Source organism: Hypoxylon trugodes (assembly GCF_022578975.1).
Source record: "Hypoxylon trugodes strain CBS 135444 unplaced genomic scaffold F4822scaffold_6, whole genome shotgun sequence".
Lineage (NCBI taxonomy): Eukaryota > Fungi > Ascomycota > Sordariomycetes > Xylariales > Hypoxylaceae > Hypoxylon > Hypoxylon trugodes.
The window spans coordinates 2410565-2429433 of record NW_026250021.1 but is presented as its reverse complement, the minus strand read 5'-3'; the positions used below and the strand labels follow the sequence as shown (position 1 = coordinate 2429433).

The 18869-nt window shown below is 47.8% G+C and overlaps 9 protein-coding genes across 9 annotated transcripts; 4 read left to right on the top strand and 5 right to left on the bottom strand.

Annotated features, from left to right (window-relative positions):
• Nucleotides 1-275: 275 nt before the first annotated feature.
• Nucleotides 276-1865, top strand: F4822DRAFT_407890 (uncharacterized protein). The gene has a single exon (XM_051458535.1). It carries the CDS (start codon nt 407-409, stop codon nt 1676-1678), a length of 1272 nt encoding a protein of 423 aa, XP_051313667.1. The 5' UTR covers nt 276-406; the 3' UTR covers nt 1679-1865.
• A 516-nt stretch (nt 1866-2381) lies between these two features.
• On the bottom strand, nt 2382-3238 carry F4822DRAFT_430642 (uncharacterized protein; the record flags this gene model as incomplete). Its single annotated transcript, XM_051461334.1, has 2 exons — nt 2382-2863; nt 3004-3238. 2 exons carry the CDS (start codon nt 3236-3238, stop codon nt 2382-2384), a joined length of 717 nt encoding a protein of 238 aa, XP_051313666.1.
• Nucleotides 3239-4713: 1475 nt separating this feature from the next.
• On the bottom strand, nt 4714-7091 carry F4822DRAFT_444420 (MFS general substrate transporter; the record flags this gene model as incomplete). The annotated part of the gene is made up of 13 exons (XM_051463238.1): nt 4714-4785; nt 4849-4976; nt 5032-5096; nt 5144-5222; nt 5275-5443; nt 5495-5876; nt 5930-6075; nt 6132-6269; nt 6317-6330; nt 6387-6467; nt 6527-6572; nt 6627-6716; nt 6771-7091. 13 exons carry the CDS (start codon nt 7089-7091, stop codon nt 4714-4716), a joined length of 1731 nt encoding a protein of 576 aa, XP_051313665.1.
• A 523-nt stretch (nt 7092-7614) lies between these two features.
• Nucleotides 7615-9466, top strand: F4822DRAFT_444418 (TauD-domain-containing protein; the record flags this gene model as incomplete). Its single annotated transcript, XM_051463237.1, has 5 exons — nt 7615-7716; nt 7771-8109; nt 8163-8534; nt 8589-8690; nt 8747-9466. 5 exons carry the CDS (start codon nt 7615-7617, stop codon nt 8948-8950), a joined length of 1119 nt encoding a protein of 372 aa, XP_051313664.1. The 3' UTR covers nt 8951-9466.
• F4822DRAFT_295253 (uncharacterized protein) lies at nt 8931-10849 on the bottom strand. Its single transcript, XM_051455096.1, has 4 exons — nt 10254-10849; nt 9547-10209; nt 9224-9470; nt 8931-9143 (listed from the first exon to the last, which is right to left on the bottom strand). The coding sequence occupies exons 1-3, from the start codon at nt 10550-10552 to the stop codon at nt 9269-9271; spliced, it is 1164 nt and encodes a 387-aa protein (XP_051313663.1). The 5' UTR covers nt 10553-10849; the 3' UTR covers nt 8931-9143; nt 9224-9268.
• Nucleotides 10850-10869: 20 nt separating this feature from the next.
• Nucleotides 10870-13657, bottom strand: F4822DRAFT_430638 (small oligopeptide transporter; the record flags this gene model as incomplete). Its single annotated transcript, XM_051461333.1, has 6 exons — nt 10870-10938; nt 11010-11478; nt 11533-11678; nt 11770-11807; nt 11859-12445; nt 12501-13657. 6 exons carry the CDS (start codon nt 13655-13657, stop codon nt 10870-10872), a joined length of 2466 nt encoding a protein of 821 aa, XP_051313662.1.
• Nucleotides 13658-14293: 636 nt separating this feature from the next.
• Nucleotides 14294-15764, top strand: F4822DRAFT_295205 (uncharacterized protein). Its single transcript, XM_051455095.1, has one exon. The coding sequence runs from the start codon at nt 14930-14932 to the stop codon at nt 15437-15439; it is 510 nt and encodes a 169-aa protein (XP_051313661.1). The 5' UTR covers nt 14294-14929; the 3' UTR covers nt 15440-15764.
• On the top strand, nt 15765-17493 carry F4822DRAFT_294942 (uncharacterized protein). The gene has a single exon (XM_051455094.1). The coding sequence runs from the start codon at nt 16091-16093 to the stop codon at nt 17408-17410; it is 1320 nt and encodes a 439-aa protein (XP_051313660.1). The 5' UTR covers nt 15765-16090; the 3' UTR covers nt 17411-17493.
• Nucleotides 17494-17669: 176 nt separating this feature from the next.
• F4822DRAFT_407868 (LUC7-domain-containing protein) lies at nt 17670-18822 on the bottom strand. Its single transcript, XM_051458534.1, has 2 exons — nt 18656-18822; nt 17670-18599 (listed from the first exon to the last, which is right to left on the bottom strand). Exons 1-2 carry the CDS (start codon nt 18681-18683, stop codon nt 17794-17796), a joined length of 834 nt encoding a protein of 277 aa, XP_051313659.1. The 5' UTR covers nt 18684-18822; the 3' UTR covers nt 17670-17793.
• Nucleotides 18823-18869: the final 47 nt, after the last annotated feature.

Sequence of the window (18869 nt, the reverse complement as noted above, 5' to 3'; positions counted from 1 at the left end):
TGGGCAGATTGATTGAATTGATTGAATGAATAAGACGCGACAGAACGCCGAAAACGCGTCGCAGTTGGTGGAAATTTATCCCTGCACGAAAGTCAATAAAACACGACTAGCCACAGCTGCTGATTAATGCTGTGGCTTTGGTGCTTGAATCTATCAGGTTGTACAGAGGTGGTGTAGAGTAGATGGCCCAAGCTTCTGAGCTTATGCCCCCATCCATGTATTATTACCTAATACTAAAATATCCTAGCTTCCGAGGTAGTACCCCCACTTTAAAACATAGCTTCGTCTCTCATCCTTCATTCACTTTCGTCACTGTCGTCATCGCGTGAATCCCGATGACAAGGAAACTCATCTCAATAAAGTCTCATAATAACCAATTGCCTGCCTTTATAACCAGGTAGGCGGTATGTCGTCTAATAATGGGGAAGATCCATCATTCAAAGACTCCTTCGACGATAACACATATAGAACCACCTACCCGCCTTGGCCCGGCGTTGAACCCGCCAAGCAAGCCCAAATCGAAAGGAATTTCTTCGAAGATGGTGTAACTATTCACTTTGAAAGGATCCCACAAAGGAAATCATGGAACCCTTTCCTCCTCGGAAGGGGTTCTTTAACCTCAGACTACGTCATTTTCAAGACCGTCCAGGCCTCCAAGTTCGCAAAGCGACGGCTAAGTGCTAGTGAGGTTGATGGTACGAGCGAGGCTGCTGCCATTTCAGCATATTTCTTCACTTGGATTAACCCCGTCTCTCTTTGTGTGACAATCCCCTTTACGTGGATGAACAGGGAAAAATTCCGATTTCCTTTCTATACGCCGGGGCCAAGATTCAATCCACAAGTCTTCCCCTTCGCATCGCTGCCCATTGTCAAGGGCGCCAAAGCTACTTACTTATGGCATGCGCTTCGATACTGCGCTTTCTATGTCCCAGCCATGTTCGCATCAACAGTCTTCTTTGGTTCTATGGCAGAGAATATGTATGAAGTAAGAATATCGAGAGATCCGCGACTTCAGCGTTTAGTTCAAGATTTCAGAAAGAGGGTCGAAGACGCCCGAGCACGGGCAATGGGATCCGGACAACAGCAAACCCTCCCACAACGCCCAGCTCAAAATGCCTCACAGTCTTCTCCTGATCAATATCCATCAGAACCTGAAAGCCAAACATTCCAGGGGTATGAACGTGATGCTTATGCAGGACAATCTTCTACACCACAATCCAGCTGGTCTCAAAATACTCAACCACAACCACAAACACAAACCCCAAGTCCCCAAGTCGCGAGATATCCAGAGCCAACTTCGCGAAATACAGATGACGTCTCAGATCTACTTGACGATGACGATGACGCTTCACCCGTCTCAGCCGCATCAAGGAGAGCAGAGGCCCAGCTAGCTCGCGATGCGCAAAGCGGTTCTTCTTGGGATCGCATTAGGAAGCAATCACAGTCCCCGGCCCCCCAATGGACTCAAGGCGATTCTTCCGACCAGGAGCGGGGATGGTCTCAATTGCGACAAGACAAAACACAGAACTCTAGAGAGAACCAACCAAAATCTGAGGGCTTCGCGTATACGAAGCAGGATGAAGAGAAGGAGAAGAGGAATTACGAAAGGGAACAGGCCCAAAAGGAATTCGACGCCTTACTGGAATCTGAACGACGTGGTGGTTCGGGTAGGCGCTAGGGTCGCTGATATAGGTAGATAGTGACGTTCGGCGTGGACATCGACAACTATATGTGGTTTTAGAAATGGCCAGGACACCAAAATTAACGTTTATGTAGGACGTGTAACAATACGGATGGAAAATAACAAGTGAGTCCCAATCCGCCTACTTTTTCAATCGGTGCATAAATCAAGCAAGGTTTGTGAGTTTGAAATTATCATTGATATGTTGGAAGTCAACGCGTAAAGGAACAACGATCACACTAAGGTATCTCTTAACTCCTTCCTCCCTGTACTCCTTCAATAACCTCGCGAAAAAGACAATGCTCCCCAAAAATGTCGGCTGTGAAATCAACGCTCAAAACTCATCAAGTTCCGTGAGGGAACAATCTAAGGCCATGGACACGTCTAGCATGGGTGACTAGAGCATGTAGGTTTTTGGCGTTCTGGTCGCCCCGTGGCAGATTGGCCACTCCCAGGATGTGCGATCCTCCGCAAACCGACTCCTTTGGTAGGCCGAGTCGTTCTTGCCCCTTCCTTGTACTTCATTTATCATGTCTCATGCCGTTGCTAGTCATTTCTCATCTTCATTTTCTCGTGTCTCGTTTCCCATACTTTCGTCGGATTCCTCTAACTCCCCATGGATCTTATCCACATCCATCAGGTCCTCCATGCTCCATCCCGGAACAGAGATCGACTCGTCAAGTTTTCCCGCGGCCTCCTCCTAGTCGAGGTCCGGGAAGAATGACTCCGGGACAGGCAGCTCCACCCCCTTAGCCTCGAGTATTTGTGTTTCGTCCTGGGGCTCTCCCACCCCGTCAGCGGACATAGAACGGATTGTGCTCTTCCACTCGGTGGCTTCTTCCAATATGCCGAGCCCGAGCGGGTCGACTTCGTGGTTCTCGGCAAGTTCGGCGGAGCCTAAAGGGTTGAAAAGCCCCTCGTCTCCCACTGCGCTTGAGGCTGGCCGGAGAACCCCCAAGCCGAGCTCCTTGCTCGCGTCCGCTAGGTCCGGGGTGGTAACCGACACCTCGGGGATGTAGTAACCCCATCCCCGCAAGGCGCCGGCCACGTCTAAGACAGTACCCTCTTCTATGTACTCCGAGATTAGGAGGTACTGGACAAGCTTTTGGTCCGACCAGCGGACGTTGGTAAGGGATCGGAGATACCTCCCCGCGCACAAGAATGCGGCGTGGGCGGTCGGATCTACGCGCGTCAAACATATTAGTCAATCATCTAACATCTCAATTTCGAGAAGGGGGAAACAAATAAAAATATTTAACACAGAGAAGGAAGAAAAAACAGGAGAAAAAGACAAAAAGACAATACAATAGATCCACACATACCTAACGAGACCCCAAATCCAATAGCGCGAGCCCATTGCGCGCTCATGAACTCTCTTGCTTCACACTCATCGCAAGCGCCGTCCCCAATTTGCCAAGGACGAACCTCAGGCATCCGGTGAAAGAACACCGGGCAAGCGTCTTCCTTGTCAGGTTCCCAGAGGGGACAGCGCTCGACAGCCATGTCGCCGGTGACGTGCCCGCAGGCCATCATCTTGAGTTCCCATTGATTGCACATCTTGTTGGAGGTTTTGGTAGCGGCGAATGGGAGGATTGGTACTGGATGAGGTGGTAGGCAATGGGAGAAAAGGTCGGCGACGAAGCGATTATTGGCTGTGAAGGTGGATTGCGTCCTATCTGTGGTGCAATATGATAGCGGGGTGATAGAAGATGATGGATATTGTGCGCCGAACTTGGGGCGGACACAGGCAATGGGGGGAATATGTGGAATGGATGGGTATTATTACTACTAGATATTAAGGACAAGCGGGTACCTATTGTTGTTCGATTTGGTTGTGATAAGTTATTGTTGAATAAGTGAATGTAGAAAAGAAGGAAGAGAGTGAAACCTGGTTAGATTTGGTGAAAATGAAGGACTTGGATGATGTATGAAAGTGAATGAAAGTGAAGACGACGGCGAAGAAGAAAATCGACGAGTGGGAGAGAGTCACAGGATATTCCACACCCTTAAATATGTGAGGGAAAAAACTTTATTGTGGCCAGATAACCCTCATTCTCTGCAATTCTGAGGAAGTCACATCCGATATTATCCATACGACGCGTTTAGTCGAGTATGATTCGCAGTTGCCCATGTCCATCCGATGTGAAAATTTTGCTGAGCTAGACGCAGGCATAAACGTTGGCAAGAACGACTATTGTACCTCATGTACTTCGTTACTGCTACTTTCTTAATGAAGTAACCGTTTATTGGCTAAGCCAGGGGGGTAATTGGTGGTACGGCGGAGATTCAGGGGCTAGGAGGATATTTTAAGTTGACCACTATCTACGATTTTTGAGAATTAGGGTATTGGAGGGAATATGAGTCCACAACAAACTTGAGTCTAACAACATGAGAATTGTATTCGAAGTTGCTCTCCATGGAGCCATACGTGTAAGATGTTTGCAGCTGCTAAGTCATGAATTTATGAATATGTGTTACCAGAGGCCCGGAGTAGTCGACATATACGATTCTTTACTAACTTACTTTAGTTCTTCTTTTAGGACCCGATTCATATTTTCTTATAATTATGTCCCTTTACACGAACGTGCCATTACGTGGTATGTTTTTGCATGAGAACAGCTTCTATAAAGTTACGTTATGTTAGAGTTGCACCAATTGGACCAAGGATTAGGGGCTAATTTATCTGAAGTCTAAGTGACCAATCAGAAACAACCAAACCTTAAATAGAGCTATGGTACGCAACATCTGATTGGTCATCACTGAATTGTTAGTGCTATGACTAAGGTGCTACGCGATGGTTTGTGCACCTTCCTAGGCGCAACTTCCTTGCGTGGTTTCTTTATTGTCCTGAATCTCATGTTTTTATGTATTCATGGGCTTCATCCGAACTATATTAACTTAACTTTTAAGCACCTAGATAAGCAGTAATCATTGACGTGTTACTTCGACTTGGATACGTTGTTTCCCATTCGTCGTTCTAGTTGTGCAACATGTCCAAACAGGGTGGACGGGATTCACCATCTCAACATGAATTAGCTGACAAAGCGGAAGTCCAATCTCTTGCTTCCTTCGTCCTTAGTATTTTCACGGTACTCATTTTGCTCCTGTATATTTTGTCAGTGCTATGACCACATCAGTGGTAATCGGTTACTGTAGTCAGAACTTACGTCTAGACTCTTTGCATTCCATATTTTATCTCTACGCTTGTTTTCATATACATAGTAGAGCTTTACAGCTATATATACAACAATGTTTAGACAATTGATTCCAATTAGTACGCGATTGCCTCGGCGGTCTGTAAGTGCGGCATGTTAGTGTACTGCGCCAAGTTCAGGGGTCAGAATACGTACAAAGTGGTTTGTCATCGTTGCGGTAAATGTTTGAGCTGATAATTGATTGAATTTGCACACAAATGCTTTTAAAAGGTCAGTGATGCTCTCAATAAGGATGATATGAACCTACTTGTATGCGGCAGCAGAGACTGTTCTGGTGCGGACGGTGTTGGAATTGCGACTACTCCAGCCAACCTGCATAGGATGCGCTTCGGGAAATTTTAGCAATGCATACGTTGTAATCTGACTGGGGTTCCTTACGTGTTGGATAAGATAGCAAAACCGTTATGAGGGCATATGTTCCCCAGTGAGGCGTGTTCTCTGGTAGCATGGCTAGAGCTATTACGCAAGGGAGAAACCAAAATTGGGTGAATAGGCCCAACAGTGCTCGCTGATTTATAATTTCGGATATGTAAGTCATAATTAACATCTGGAATTATTAGTTCAAACCCGATGGATATTATGGTAGAGAGAAGCCTACATTGATGGTTGTCGCGACTTGAGCTGGGATACTCAAAAGGTTAGAGTTGAAAGTGTCAAACCCGAGGGCCCGCAGGGTCAACGTCAAGTAACGGTCGGGAGGCCCGGCAGGAATACCGAATGTCAGTCCGATGATGTAGATAGGCCAGATATTATAATCTGCCAATGATTTCCACAACATTTTTATAGTAATACCTTGCCGATTGTGCATGTCCCCCTTTGACGGATCATCCCGCAAGATTCGGTTCACGAGAATTTTCTCCTCATGCTCGGTGAACCAACCCTTAGGGCGATACCAGGATTTAGTCTGAGTCGGAGATGGAGCCATCATAAACCAAGACCATAAACCGATGGAAAATGTTATGATAGCTTCAATGAGGAATCTACCCGGCGTGTTAGCAATCTATACCCACACGCTAGAGTTAAAGAGTATTACAGCCACCGCCAACCTTCATAGCCATGATATCCCCTAAGGCGTAGAAGACCATATGCGAGTAAGGGGGCAACTACATCGGTTAGGCGGTTCGCCATCCAGAACAGGGCTAGTCGAAAGGGCAACTCGGTCCCTTTGTAGAAATACGACTGAATCAACTGTGTCAATGATTTGCGCACTTCAGAAAGGAATCTTAGGGGCTTACTAAGTAGAGAATTAGATCAGGTATGAACCCGCCTTGAAGAAGGCCTAGAAGTGCCCGGCAAGCTAAGAAAGATGGGCGGCCCTGAAGCCAAAACTGAGAACCGGCTACGATACTCCACAGGATCATTTGCGTGGGAATCTAAGAAGAGTTAGATCACAGACATATCTCATGAGAGGATGCCATACCCAACGGTCAGGACCTATATATGACTGAATCAGATTACTACTCGGAGATATGTCTCGATGGGAAACTTACCGATTTTTTTGCTAACTAACTGCGAAGGCAGTTCTGCTAGTAAAAAGGATACAAGGAACACCGTGTTTCCATAGTTGTAATCTTCAAATCGAATTGTTAGTTTTCGAGTGATGAGCGAGGTATCGACGTATCGTTCTTACCATTCGTAGTGAGACCCAAGTCTTCCAAGAAGTTATCTGTATTTGCCTTTTGATAATTTTAGTCGCGGCTTCGACTGGTGTGGTTGGTGTTTTGTATTACCTGGCTGAGATTGCTCCTATCTAGGTCCAATCCGAAGAAAGCTATACAAGCCCAGGCGGTCACTTTCCAATCAATCCTCTTAACCAGTCTCTGAACCTTATGTTTAGTATTATTTTCTTTGTATCTCTAGAAGGGCCAATATACCTCTTCTTCCCCCCACGTCCATCTAAAAGATGGGTCGAATCGATGCAAATTTTCATACTTGGGGCTCGGTTTGAATTGTTCGGCCTTAAGGGGGTCGTCGTAAACCGAAGGTTGAGTAGCAATGTCATCGGGTCTATGCTTTTCCTTCCGTTTGAAAAGACTAAGTAAGGGATGAGAGGAGGGAGCTTGTTCTATGATCGTAGCTTCAGCAATCCCTTTGGTAGGCTGTTTTTCCTGGTCCGTGTTATTGACTCCGTCGCTTGAAGAACTTGCCGTATTCGGAACAGCATTGATAGTAATACTATCATTCTTGGACGACATACTTGCGTCTCTAGCTTAATTAAATTGAGGCGATGCACTTTCCACCCTTTCTCATCTGTAGCCAAACAGCTCTCTTATCTATCGCCGACCTTGATACTATCACCGTCAATCGCCATTTTGGTGGCACTTGCATGATCGCGCTATTATGACCCGCGTTCGCTTCGTATACTCCAGTCTCCTGGGAAACGGGTCCCATCAATGGTAACATCTCCGCGGCGTGTGACGACATAAAGCGACGGTACACGGATCGAACTGAGCAACCAGGTTTAAGCTATTTCAAAGAAGTTAGTGGAGGGTAGCACGTTGGTCTTGGCTGAGTCTGGCGTGCTTGCTTTAGTTGGAGATGCATCCCTATAGCTAGTATCGCACCATATGGAGAAGGTATGAGGAATGTGCGGGGGTCCGATATAGCATCAAAATCATTGTCGTCGACACTATAGTCAAGGGTAGATAAATAATGGACATTTCGACCATGTTATGAAGGGATTATACTGCCAAGTCAATTGAACTAGGTTTTTTCACAATGGCGCCCTCAGTCGCAGAAGTATTACCAAGCACCTCCGAGCTGAAGGAGAAGGCAGAGCAAAAGCTCAGTCGAGCTTACGACTCGGCTCAACACGCAGCAGTAAGAAATTCAATAAAATTGAATGAATGATGCATATACTAAACCATTAAAAAGTACAAGTACACCAATTATTTGCCAGTGTACGATGAGACTACAACGTTTCCACCAACTGAACCCTTCGAGTTCGTCGACAAGGGGACCCTGGCCGACAAGGCCAAGCCCCATCTTCTTGGGCTGAAGGACCCTAACGTGGTTGTTACGAAGCTCACTCCTCGCGTCGGCACGGAAATTACCGGTCTTCAGCTCTCCCAATTGACAGATGAGCAGAAGAACGAGCTAGCTCTGCTGATTGCCGAGAGAGGTGTCGTTGTCTTCCGAAACCAGGACTTCAAGGATATTGGTGTCGAAAAACAGAAAGAATTTGGCCAGTACTTTGGCCGCCTTCATGTTCACGTAAGTAAAAAGCGCATGCGCATTGTCGTTGGCCATTGCTGATTGATTACAAGCCCGTCGGAGCTCACGTCGAGGGCGCCATCGAATTCCACAATATTTACCTAGGTCCGGACAACTTGTACCGGGCGCAACGACGCTCCGAGAAATTGACTACTACCGGATATCATTCCGACGTCTCTTATGAACATCAGCCTCCTGGAATCACACTTCTCACTCTACTGGCGGTACCATCCACCGGTGGCGACACGGCCTGGACGTCTCAAGTCGCGGCGTATGAAAGACTTTCGGAGCCAATCAAGACGCTCCTAGAAGGATTGCGTGCCGAACACAGCGGTTATCCCCAAGCGGAAAATGCCCGCCGAGATGGCAAATTCGTGAGGCGCGAGCCCGTATTATCCCAACACCCAATTGTGAGGGTGCACCCAGTAAGCCCAGAATACGCAGGTCCTCATTTGTGTTCACCATTTAACTCGTCATAGGCGACTGGCCAGAAGGCGCTCTTCGTTAACCCCGGCTTCACGAAGAAGATCGTGGGGCTAAAATCGGAGGAGTCCGATGCGATCCTTCAGCTACTCTTCAAGGTTCGTACCGACGAGTATCTATATCCCGACGTTAGCTAATGGCGTCTCTTAAATAGCACATCTCCAACAGCGCGGATGTCCAAGTTCGTGTGAAGTGGGATGACCGAACCGTCTCACTTTGGGATAACAGAGTTACGGCGCACACTGCTATATCCGACTATGACGTCCATAACGAGGAAGAAGGTCTGCGCCACGGATTCCGTATCACCACCCTCGGCGAACGCCCGGTGGGAGTAAACGGCCTTGAAACGGTGTGGTAAAGTTGATGATCAGCTTAATTTACTATTAGTAATCTAAATTGAGTAATTTGAATTGAAATTTGCAAGAGATATAACAGCGATATCCTCGGTCGGGAATTGCCTCTGCATTTTCAACCCTGATCGAACGATTGGATCTTAGCGCCCGAGAGTGCACTATTAACTTTACTGTGGACATTCAGTTCAAACTTCGCAGCTATCATGGAATTAAAGTTGCTAAGTTGAATTGAAAGTAATTTAAATAAGAATCGGGATGGATGCACTGAACTTACTCACATATGCCGTGAGGCTTATGTATCCCATCTTCTCACCAATCTCTCATCACTCACTCTCCCCCTTTTCACCCAACCACGCCATCACCTGGGTAGAAGCACCGTTCACATCATTCCGTACCCATATCCTAAAATCGACAATTCCCTCTCTCATCTTATCCGGTTCCATGGTTTCAAAATTGTGTTCAGTATACCCTTCAAACATCTCCCTAGTGCGGGGGAAAGCTGCGTCGTAGGGGAACAGAACATCCCTACCATCAACATTGGCAAGCAATTCCCTGACCCGCCCACGATAATAATACGCATAGAAGGACCAGGAAAACGTACTGATCATCATTCATCACAGTCCCACCCTCATTCCCCACAATCAACGCCGGTCTCGCCAAATCCGCCATAAGCTGGCGAACCAGACAACTCGGATAACAAAACAAAACCGCAGACTCATCATCCACCATCGCAGACCTGCCTGCGCCATGGTCTCTAACAGTCGTAATACCATTATTCTTCAACACATCGCGACTCTCCATCGTATACGTCGGATCCTGCGCCAAAACCGGCACATCCTTACCTAGCGTCTCCGCAATCGTGAGCGCAAGGGCGTGTTGATTCATACTAGACCTCTGGTACTTGAAACGATCTCTCTCGTATTTCGAACTCGAGCCGCGCGAGTCGAGTTGGGATCTGGGTTCCATCGTCCCTAGGCCAAAGCATATTAACTTCGTAACCTTTCTACCGCCCTGTAAGATTGCGAGTTTGCGCTTGAGCCAATTGCAGGTCTGGCTACTCTCCCATTTCTTCCTCGCATCTTCAAATTTGGCCTCAAGAGTCGTGTCCTCACCAGCGACAAACTCGATGAATGCTTGGTTCTCCCAGGTGATGTAGTACGAGTAATACGGAAAGCTCTGGGGGATAGCGGAGCGTATAGATGATGTACGCGCGTAGCTTGTCCCGACCATGTACCAGTAGTGTTGGAACGTGATAAATGGTTTCCTGATTAGTTAGCTCATATGGAAATGAATCTTCGGGGCATATACCATAACAGATTTTCCACCCCGAACATGGAATTCTTCACAGAATCCATCGTCCCGTCGATGCGGCGAACGTTAAACGTTGGGGTGGTCTTGAAATTAGCTAGCTCGTGTTCGATCCTTTCGAGATCGCTCTTGGTCCATAGTTTCGCGCCTGAACGATATAAGTCTATCACTCTTTGGGTATTTTCGACTACTGAACCGGATACGGTAAGTGACAAATTTGTGGTGCCATCGCCACTCTCCTGTGTTTTCTCTGTTAGAAGGGAATATTCAGATAGACTTGCTGTTCCGTATGTGGTCATGACTATTATTATTATCGAGGATTAACGCCTAGCTTGTGTTGTTGAGAATGATGCTAGCGGTGATAAGTACAATATGAAACTCTGCTAGGTGAGCGGATAGTGGGTAAGTCAGCGTTACTCTCAGTACACAAAGTAGTCAGGATGAAGTCCAACACGTAGTATAAATAGTGTGAAAGTATGGCTGTGCATAAACGTTTCTTTGATTCAATTGTGAGTCACCACTGTTGGATATATAGCCGACGCTTGATATGTACTAAGTGGCATAAACACGGCCTCGATGATACCACAAGGCTCCCGAAGCCTGCTATGATCCGGTCCTACCACGTCGCTGGGCCGAATGTCTCACCTTCCGGTACCGTCTTGAGCCATGCTGTGTACGAGGCATCCTGTTTGATGTTATTAGCAGTCCCGAGAGCGTGAAATGCCTTAGAACTCTTTTCGAGCTGGTATCACTTACCGCCGTATTGAAAACATCTACATTTCCCCACCACTGCGGTATGGTGACCCCAGGGAGCGTAATCGCGAAGAAGATGACGATGGTCGATAAGATAAGTCCTGCGTCAAGCGCCGCAGCGGTAATGTAATTGTACGTCTTCCACCACCCGCTAAATTTCTTTCGTATCCAGTAGTTAAATATCAAACCGAAGATCGCCCATGATGAGAAACTAATTGGAGTGGCTGGAGGTAACCAGCTCATAGCGCCAAACATGATGGGTGCGTTGAGGTGACGTGTGAAACCGATCTTCAACTTGCGGCTGAGGAACCATAGCACAACCGGAAATCCAGCTCCGATAAGCCAGAACCAGCTGAAGTTGGCATACATCGAACCCGGACCAAACATTCGCTCGGGACCAAGGACACCCCATACAATCGATGCCGAGAAAAATGCTCGTCCATTGGGACAAGTGAAGTGGCTAGGTTGTGTACTGCAAACACGTCAGTTTGTTGCACACAAGTTACGACGGAACAGCAGAGCGTACTTGGAGCAAACATCCGGAATAGCCCCCAATGTCCAGTTCATCACAGCAATCTGTACGAAGACAGCCCATATGCTTGCTATCACTTGGCACCAAAACGTGACTTTGGGCGGGATTTTCATGTAATGTGCCATCTTAAGATCAGAACACTACATTATGTCAGCAATTTGCGCCAAACTCAGCCAGCGATGTTGCTTGTTAATCGCAAAGCGTCAAAAAGGCCGCTAGATTTCAAATAACGGGGGTAAGTGTAAAGCTGAGATGGGGCATGTCACGTACTACAACCTATTAGCTTCTTGTCACAGCGTGTTTAGAATATTTCCACGTACCATAAGTTTGGGCCTGTCCTAATGTAATCGTACTAAAGACCTTGAAAATCATCACACCGATCGGGCGACCTGGAAATATAAATCCCGCTATGAACGGCGAGATCACGTTTAAAGATAGCTGTATGTTTGATATCGCTAATATCATGCATGTCGGGATCACGAAAACCATCGCCAGAATGATGGATATGAAAAAACCCCACCATGGTAATTGCGAGTCGTAGCCGAGGACCGTTGCAAGACCCATTGCGAGGGAGAGTGCAAGAAGCGATATGTACCACCATTCAGGGGCGTCGGCATACTTTTTCATTAGCTTGAGGTGTATGTCTGGTTCCTGATTACGAGCCGTCTTGAATCGGTACCAAATTTCTTTTCCGTGGAAAAGGCCAATGTGGACGAGGGATGCTGTCAAGGCAGCAAAGGAAAGGCCGTAATTCAAAGCTAGTGTGGGGGACAAGAATAGTGGCGAATACTGGCGATACTTGTTCAGATCGAGAGTGAAGTTCTCTCCTAGGATCTTCTGCACGCTGTAAGCGTTTTGCGTATTGTCGTATGTCTGCGATGTTACGAGCGGAAGATACTCGGAATACCTACGGAAAAGTTAGAAGCTACATACCAAAACGCAGTAGAGATAATATGGCTTACAGAGCACCAGTGTAGGTGATACCAATCGTCGCTATGATGACAAAAAAGATCAGACCTAACAGCGTATTAACGTGAGACGCGGTGGGTGCTAAGAGAGGATCGTATAGGTACGCAGAAACGTAGGTCCAGTCGACGGTAATTGGAATGAGACTGAGCCCTGTGTATCCACCGAATAATTGATTGAGTACGATATTATCTGGCTTAATCCAAGTTATGAAAGCGAAGACTGAAAGACCCTGCCACAGCACAGCTGGTATCCAATAATAGCAAAACATAGCTCCCGTTACAATGAAGAAATACCGATAACGGCTGATGGTCCATCCATTGGAAGTGGTACCGTCGCTTTTACTTTTATCGTGAAGAGCGTAGAAAAGTGAAGTATATGAGAACTGATTGGGCCACAACATCGCTGCGGGCCAAATGAGAAAGCGCCTGAACATTCCGGATAACGCGATGCCAATTAGCTGCGAGCTGAGGGTGAATATTATAGCGAAGCCCCAACCCAAGTTGATGTTATAGAACGGTTTCCCTTGAAGCGCAAGCAGCGCGTCTGTGGAATAGGCGTACGATATTGAGACGTTCGACATGATGGTGACGACGGCATGTTCCTTGATAGTGAAAGGCCCGGGGTTCAAAGTCCATTGCAGACCAAACGTATTGAACACTCTCGTCGGCATGACCTTTGCCCAGAGAGACCCGACAGGATAAACCACTAGCACAACAACCAAGGCCGGGAAATTAACCTGTGGATTTCGCATACTCAATAACATGTTTAAACCACTACCGATGGTGACGAAGATCATCCCAAGTATCCACGCCCTCACGGTACAAGCAACCTCTCCACCATCGGTATTGCGCACGGCAGCGCGCACTTCCTCATAGGGCGAATTCTCCGTAAACGATGAGTCGTCTTCGGTAATCTCCTTGATATCGCCTTGCTCAATTATCGATTTAACGATATCGGGTTTTTCTTGGGTGGAATCGGAATCCAATTGATGGGAGTGATGAATCTTGTCAAGACTCGCCGTGGTGGTGGACACATCGACATGGGGGAGCTTCTCATCAGACGATTTAGGTGTAACATCGTCGATTGGACTGGATGTGATCTCGGACGTAGCAGAAACAGAAGCATCTGTTCCTTTGAACGGAAACCCCATGGTTAACGACCCGTATTCGCTATGAATCTAGCTTGGGATGTGGAAAAATTGGAATTTTACCATATTTGTAAATAAAGAGCACATGCACACGGACAAAGAGAAAGTCTTATCTTTTCTAGATGCGATTGATCGAGATATTCTTCAGTCGGCGCATCTCCGAGAACCACCTATCAGGACGTGTACTAGCCGATGTATTGGAGATTGCCAGTATACCGGGATCCTATACCCTGGACACCCCGCGCCATTAATCGCCTAGTTTCCAGTCCATATTTTCGACCTTCCAAAAAGAACAAGCCTTGTTGACGCGTGGCCAAAACCGGGAAGTACTACGCCGCTGAATGTAAGTTATACCCGAAGTAGGCCAAGCTGACCTATGATGTTAGAGAAGCATTGGTGGCTTTTGCGATAGTATCGGTAGCTTGGAAGCCGATGGTGACCGCCGAGGGTAGAAGAACTGAGACCTCAAGATAGAGGCGAATAGGCTAGAACAAAGGGATGTCTAGGATATGGTGTGCCATTCCCGAGGTCCTTATCATCGAGGGATTATCCACCCCTCCACTTCCTCCAAATGGTTCCCCAAATCTGGAATGGTGGAGTCTTTCGGCTAGTATAACCACTTTATAGATAACATATCCGCGACAGGGGATTATTCCGCCCGTAGACACGAGGTTTTGTTAGTGTTGGTAGTATGTTGGTAGTGCGTTGGGACGACACCAACCGACATGTCTTAGAACAAAACTAGGTGAGTTTCCCACGAGTAAGCAGGCTCGTCTGCTTGCGGTAAGACATCCTGGGTTAGGTACCTAGTTAGGTGTTTAGGTGCTGCAACTAGATATTATCTGTGGTGGCGGCATGATACGATGTAGCTATTAGAATGATAACTAGGAGCTAAATTTTAGTGTAATCTAAGTGTAAATGTGAATGATAATGTCATTATGTTTGATATTATTAGAGAGCTTAGCCAAGAAAAAGGAGAGGATATTGAAATAGATACCTGGTATCGACGTAGCTCAAAGTGTATAAATCTGACGGGAAGAACACTGCTTGGGTGGCTGAATATCAGACACACTAAATCAAATATTAGGGGTGGGGGTCGCCTAGCTATAGGCGTTTTCGAGTTGTGGCGCATTGAAAGTAACCTATTGGTTAGGTAAAGCCTAAGGCTTATTCATACCTAGGTAGGCAGCCTCCGATCCGTTGAGAACTATATCCTAGGTAATCGTTATAGTTGGAGCCTTGTTTGATAATATTTGATGGTATTTCATCTTGAACATGTTTTACCAGACTAAAGAAACCTTGAACATGCCCGAAAATCAAGTAATACTAGCTCCATCAAGGGAGGATCACCGCGGAATCATATCCGTGTTCCTAGCTGGTACTACCACTAAGACGGAAGACCGTGACTGGCGCGAGGTACTGACTGAATCTCTCGCGGACCGGTCTCTTACCATCATCAACCCATTTAGACCAGACTGGGACTCAACCTGGCGGGAAGAAGTCACATGCGCACCGTTTCGCGAACAAGTAGAATGGGAACTCGACATGCAAGAGAAAGCCGATATAGTAGTGGTATACTTCCACCCAACGACCGAGGCGCCTATTAGCCTACTAGAGCTTGGGCTTTGTGCTAGGGCCAAGAAAGCTATCGTTGTCTGTCCTAAGGGGTATAAAAAGAGAGGAAACGTGCAGATTGTGTGTCAAAGATATGGAATCGAAGAAGTTGAGAGCATTGAAGCCTTGAAGCAAGCTATTGTCAAGAGGCTGCCGAAAGACTCTTTGTGAGTTTGAATCCAGTTGTTACTTCGTGTTTGGGAGAGAAGGTTAGGTCGGATGATGTACTGGAGATCGAATGATTTGGATGAGCTAATATTAAAGCTGGCTAGATAGCGACTTCTTGCAAGCTCTAACTTTGAGAAGATATTAAAGTTTGATAAGGTGGTTAAGGATGAAAGTTTGATGATCTTAGGAATAAGATTTCATTCTGAGGCAATAATCAGTGTCTCGAATTGAAGGTACTATCCGAAGGTACTTAGGTACTTACACCGGGCTATCTGGGGAAAAGCGGACCGGGATTACTCCGCCTAAACTTTGCAGGCGGAATACACTATTAAATCGAGGACAAATCTGGACTAGCGCCCCGCTCGCTCCCAACCTTGTTACCTAGCAAACACCAAGTGGCGGGGCTTAACTTTTTATCCCTTCACTATTTTGACCTATCGTGAATTGATCGCCAAAGAACAGAGTTTGATGGTAATTTCCTTCTAAAAAGTCTAACTTAGGATAAATTTTGGAAGATTTCGCAGCATAAATTCTTCCTGACAGCCTAAGTTTTTCTTTTTATCTTTTTCCGGTGATCATCTGCTCAGTTCCGTTCTTCACCATCACCCCTCATTTCTTGAGTACCTAACATTTCGCACCTCGACTCGACCTATCATGGACGACCAATTCAACGGGCGAACAGATGACGATCTGTTTGCCGACGACTTTGAACCCGTTGAATCCCAAGAACAGGCGCCTAAGGCAGTTCAGAAAAATGCACCTATTGTAACCGAGAGCCGTGAGAGTCGTCAGCCTCCTGCAAGTACTCAGGAACCCATTCCTGCGACCCAGCCTACCTCTAAGCCGCCTGTGCACCGATCTCTAGCACAATCGCGACACGCGAATCCGAAACCCGCGCCATCTTCGTCGTCGCACCACAACCCGCGACCACGCAAGAACTCGCCGAAGCCCGCAACGATTAAGCCCGTTGTCACCCCTACCCCTACTACTACTGTCGCCAACCCGCAAAAGCACGATGTCCCGGAAACATCACCTATCGCGGTATCAAAGGGTAGCAGTGACACGGCCTCGGTAACTAGCAGCAGCGGTGGGAGCAGTAGCAGCAAAAAGGCTCGTGCTAACAATAATGGCACCAAGAAATCGCACGCTGCAAAGCCGGGCCAGAACACCGCGCTAGCAGACCGGCTAGCCTCGGGAGCGAACCCGCGCACCAAGCTCACGGAATCCGAGCTTGCGGCCAAGATGGAGCAGATGCGCATCCTTAATGCGGAGAAGACGCGACGCTTCGAACAGGCCGAGCGCGACAGCCGCTCGCATGCCATTGCGTACGAGAAGGGCATGGAAGAGGCGAGACGTCGGCGGGCGGAGGAGGCGGAGCGCCGCCGCAAGGGTGACGAGGAACGCCGTCGCATGGATGAGGAACGTGCGGCGAATCGTGAGCGCAAATTACGCGCTATGGGTGGCGGCGCTAACTGGGACGAGGGCAGGGAGAAGGAGGAAGAGAGCGCGCGAAGAGCTGGATTCCGAGGTGCGAACGGTGGTGTGCGGGGCGCGAAGAGTGGTATGGCAGGGAGCCGGTTTGCGGAGAGGGATGGTGATGTTACCCCGAGAGAATTCAGCCCTGATGATTTCCGGGGACGTGGAAGGGGTGGTCGCGGAAGAGGAGGTTCTTCAAGAGGAGGCGGCCGAGGACGAGGTGGATCTAACCACGATGGGGAGAGAGGAGGCAACAGAGGGGGCGCAGCTGCGGCGACACAAAATGGCAACAAGGCTCAACCGCAAAAAGCGCCCCAAGTCCCACCTACTGCCGATGACTTCCCGGCGTTGCCAACGCCTAAGAGAACTGATACATCGAAGAAAGCAGCAGAACCTGTTGCCTTTCCCAGTCTCTCCCCTGGCGCTAATTCCCCTCCCATTGGAAAATGGGATGATGAGATGGCTGCACTGGATGATAAAGCTAAGGCCGGACTTTAGTATGCGGATCTTGCTGCCAGTGCGGTCTTGGCCTCTAAAGATTAGGACATGCAATGGGGAGTTCGGTTGTGTTTGAGTTGAGTTGCTTTTGTTTGTTAGAGTATATCGGAAGGCGTCAGAATAATCCACCCACAAACAGAGATGGATATCACGATTACAGGTTTTCATGACGTCTGCTAAGACATGGAGAACGAGCACTAGAGATACCATAGGCGTCAACCAAAAAGAGATCGTTGCATTATTTTACCAAAAAAAGAGAACCAAATCAGCATTAAAATTTTGTGTTCGCGTGTCCAGAGTGATATCATGTCTAGTTTTGACCAGGTAAGCCTTAAAACGCCAGGAACTCCTTCGCATGCGTTACATGTAGTATCGCCGTTGCATTACCATCCACGGAAACCACGTCCACTTCTTCCACCATAGCCACCACGTCTGGGTCCTCTGGGCCCACCCTTCCAGCCACCATCACCGTAACCACCGTCGTCGCGGGGTCCGTCATCTTGTAACGGCGCCCTGGGGCGACCCCTTACGTCCTTAGGTAGATTGTCGTACGTCTTGCGCATCTGCGCGTAACCCAGATGCATTTTCCCATAGAAATGATCCGCAAGTCGACGATCATTATCGAGTCTAGACAAATACGCACCGCACACATCGCAGACTTGGAGTTTCTGGTGACCGGACGGACCACTTGTATCAGCGAGAGTCTTGAGTTCACGCTCTCGTTCCAGTTTGGCCTGTGCCGCTTGTCGCACTTTGAAGAACTCGTCGTATGCGCGACTGACTTCGCCTAAGTCACCTAGGATTTGTACTTCGTGTAATCCGCAGTTTATGGTGGAGCTTAGGTCGGAGATGGCTTTGAGCAGGACGTTTGTCTGCCGGATCTCGTCGGGAGTCTTTTCGAGGCGGCGCTGCGCGGCATCTATCCGGCGGTTACATTCCTCGATGTACTTCTGGAGATCACGCGCGTAGTCGAGTTCGAAACCGTATTTCTGCCGCGCGGGCTCGGGGAGGCCTTCGTACTCGGATTTGAGTGATTCAGCATGGATTTTGGGGCAGGGACCTAGGTCTTGCTTTGTGTTGGTGAAGAGGTCGTGCGGGCAGGTCCCGACGATGTAGGATCGGCATACTTTTGGGTCGGTTAGGGATACTTGGGATGCGCGTGAGGTTTGGGGACCGCCCATGAGCTGCTCTGTGGTGGGTTAGTTGGGTGGTTGATGAAGGGAGGGAGGTTGAGGGTGTACGTACCGAGCAGCTTTCTTTGCTCCGCCGCCATGTTGGATCCTTAAAATGAACCACTTATATAAAGCGAGCCGTGTCGCAGCTATGGTAATAATGTATTTGTATACGATGTGCGACCTCGGTAAGGACTAGCTCGTTGTCGTGTGAATCGCGTTATAGAAAAAAAAGTTGAAGTTGACAAGGCTGAATCGAAATCAATTGACTAGAAGATTGGTACCAA

Bases quoted from the DNA above. Each gene is read 5' to 3' on its own strand.
- F4822DRAFT_407868 (XM_051458534.1), bottom strand. From the start codon at position 18,683: ATGGCGGCGGAGCAAAGAAAGCTGCTCG. The intron at 18,600-18,655 runs GTACGTACACCC...AACCCACCACAG, and splicing joins GGAGCAAAGAAAGCTGCTCG to AGCAGCTCATGGGCGGTCCC.
- F4822DRAFT_294942 (XM_051455094.1), top strand. From the start codon at position 16,091: ATGGACGACCAATTCAACGGGCGAACAGATGACGATCTGTTTGCCGAC.
- F4822DRAFT_295205 (XM_051455095.1), top strand. From the start codon at position 14,930: ATGTTTTACCAGACTAAAGAAACCTTGAACATGCCCGAAAATCAAGTA.
- F4822DRAFT_295253 (XM_051455096.1), bottom strand. From the start codon at position 10,552: ATGACCACATACGGAACAGCAAGTCTATCTGAATATTCCCTTCTAACA. The intron at 10,210-10,253 runs GTATATGCCCCG...CTAACTAATCAG, and splicing joins GGGGTGGAAAATCTGTTATG to GAAACCATTTATCACGTTCC. The intron at 9,471-9,546 runs GTACGTTTTCCT...TGTTGATGGTAG, and splicing joins ACTGTGATGAATGATGATCA to GGATGTTCTGTTCCCCTACG.
- F4822DRAFT_407890 (XM_051458535.1), top strand. From the start codon at position 407: ATGTCGTCTAATAATGGGGAAGATCCATCATTCAAAGACTCCTTCGAC.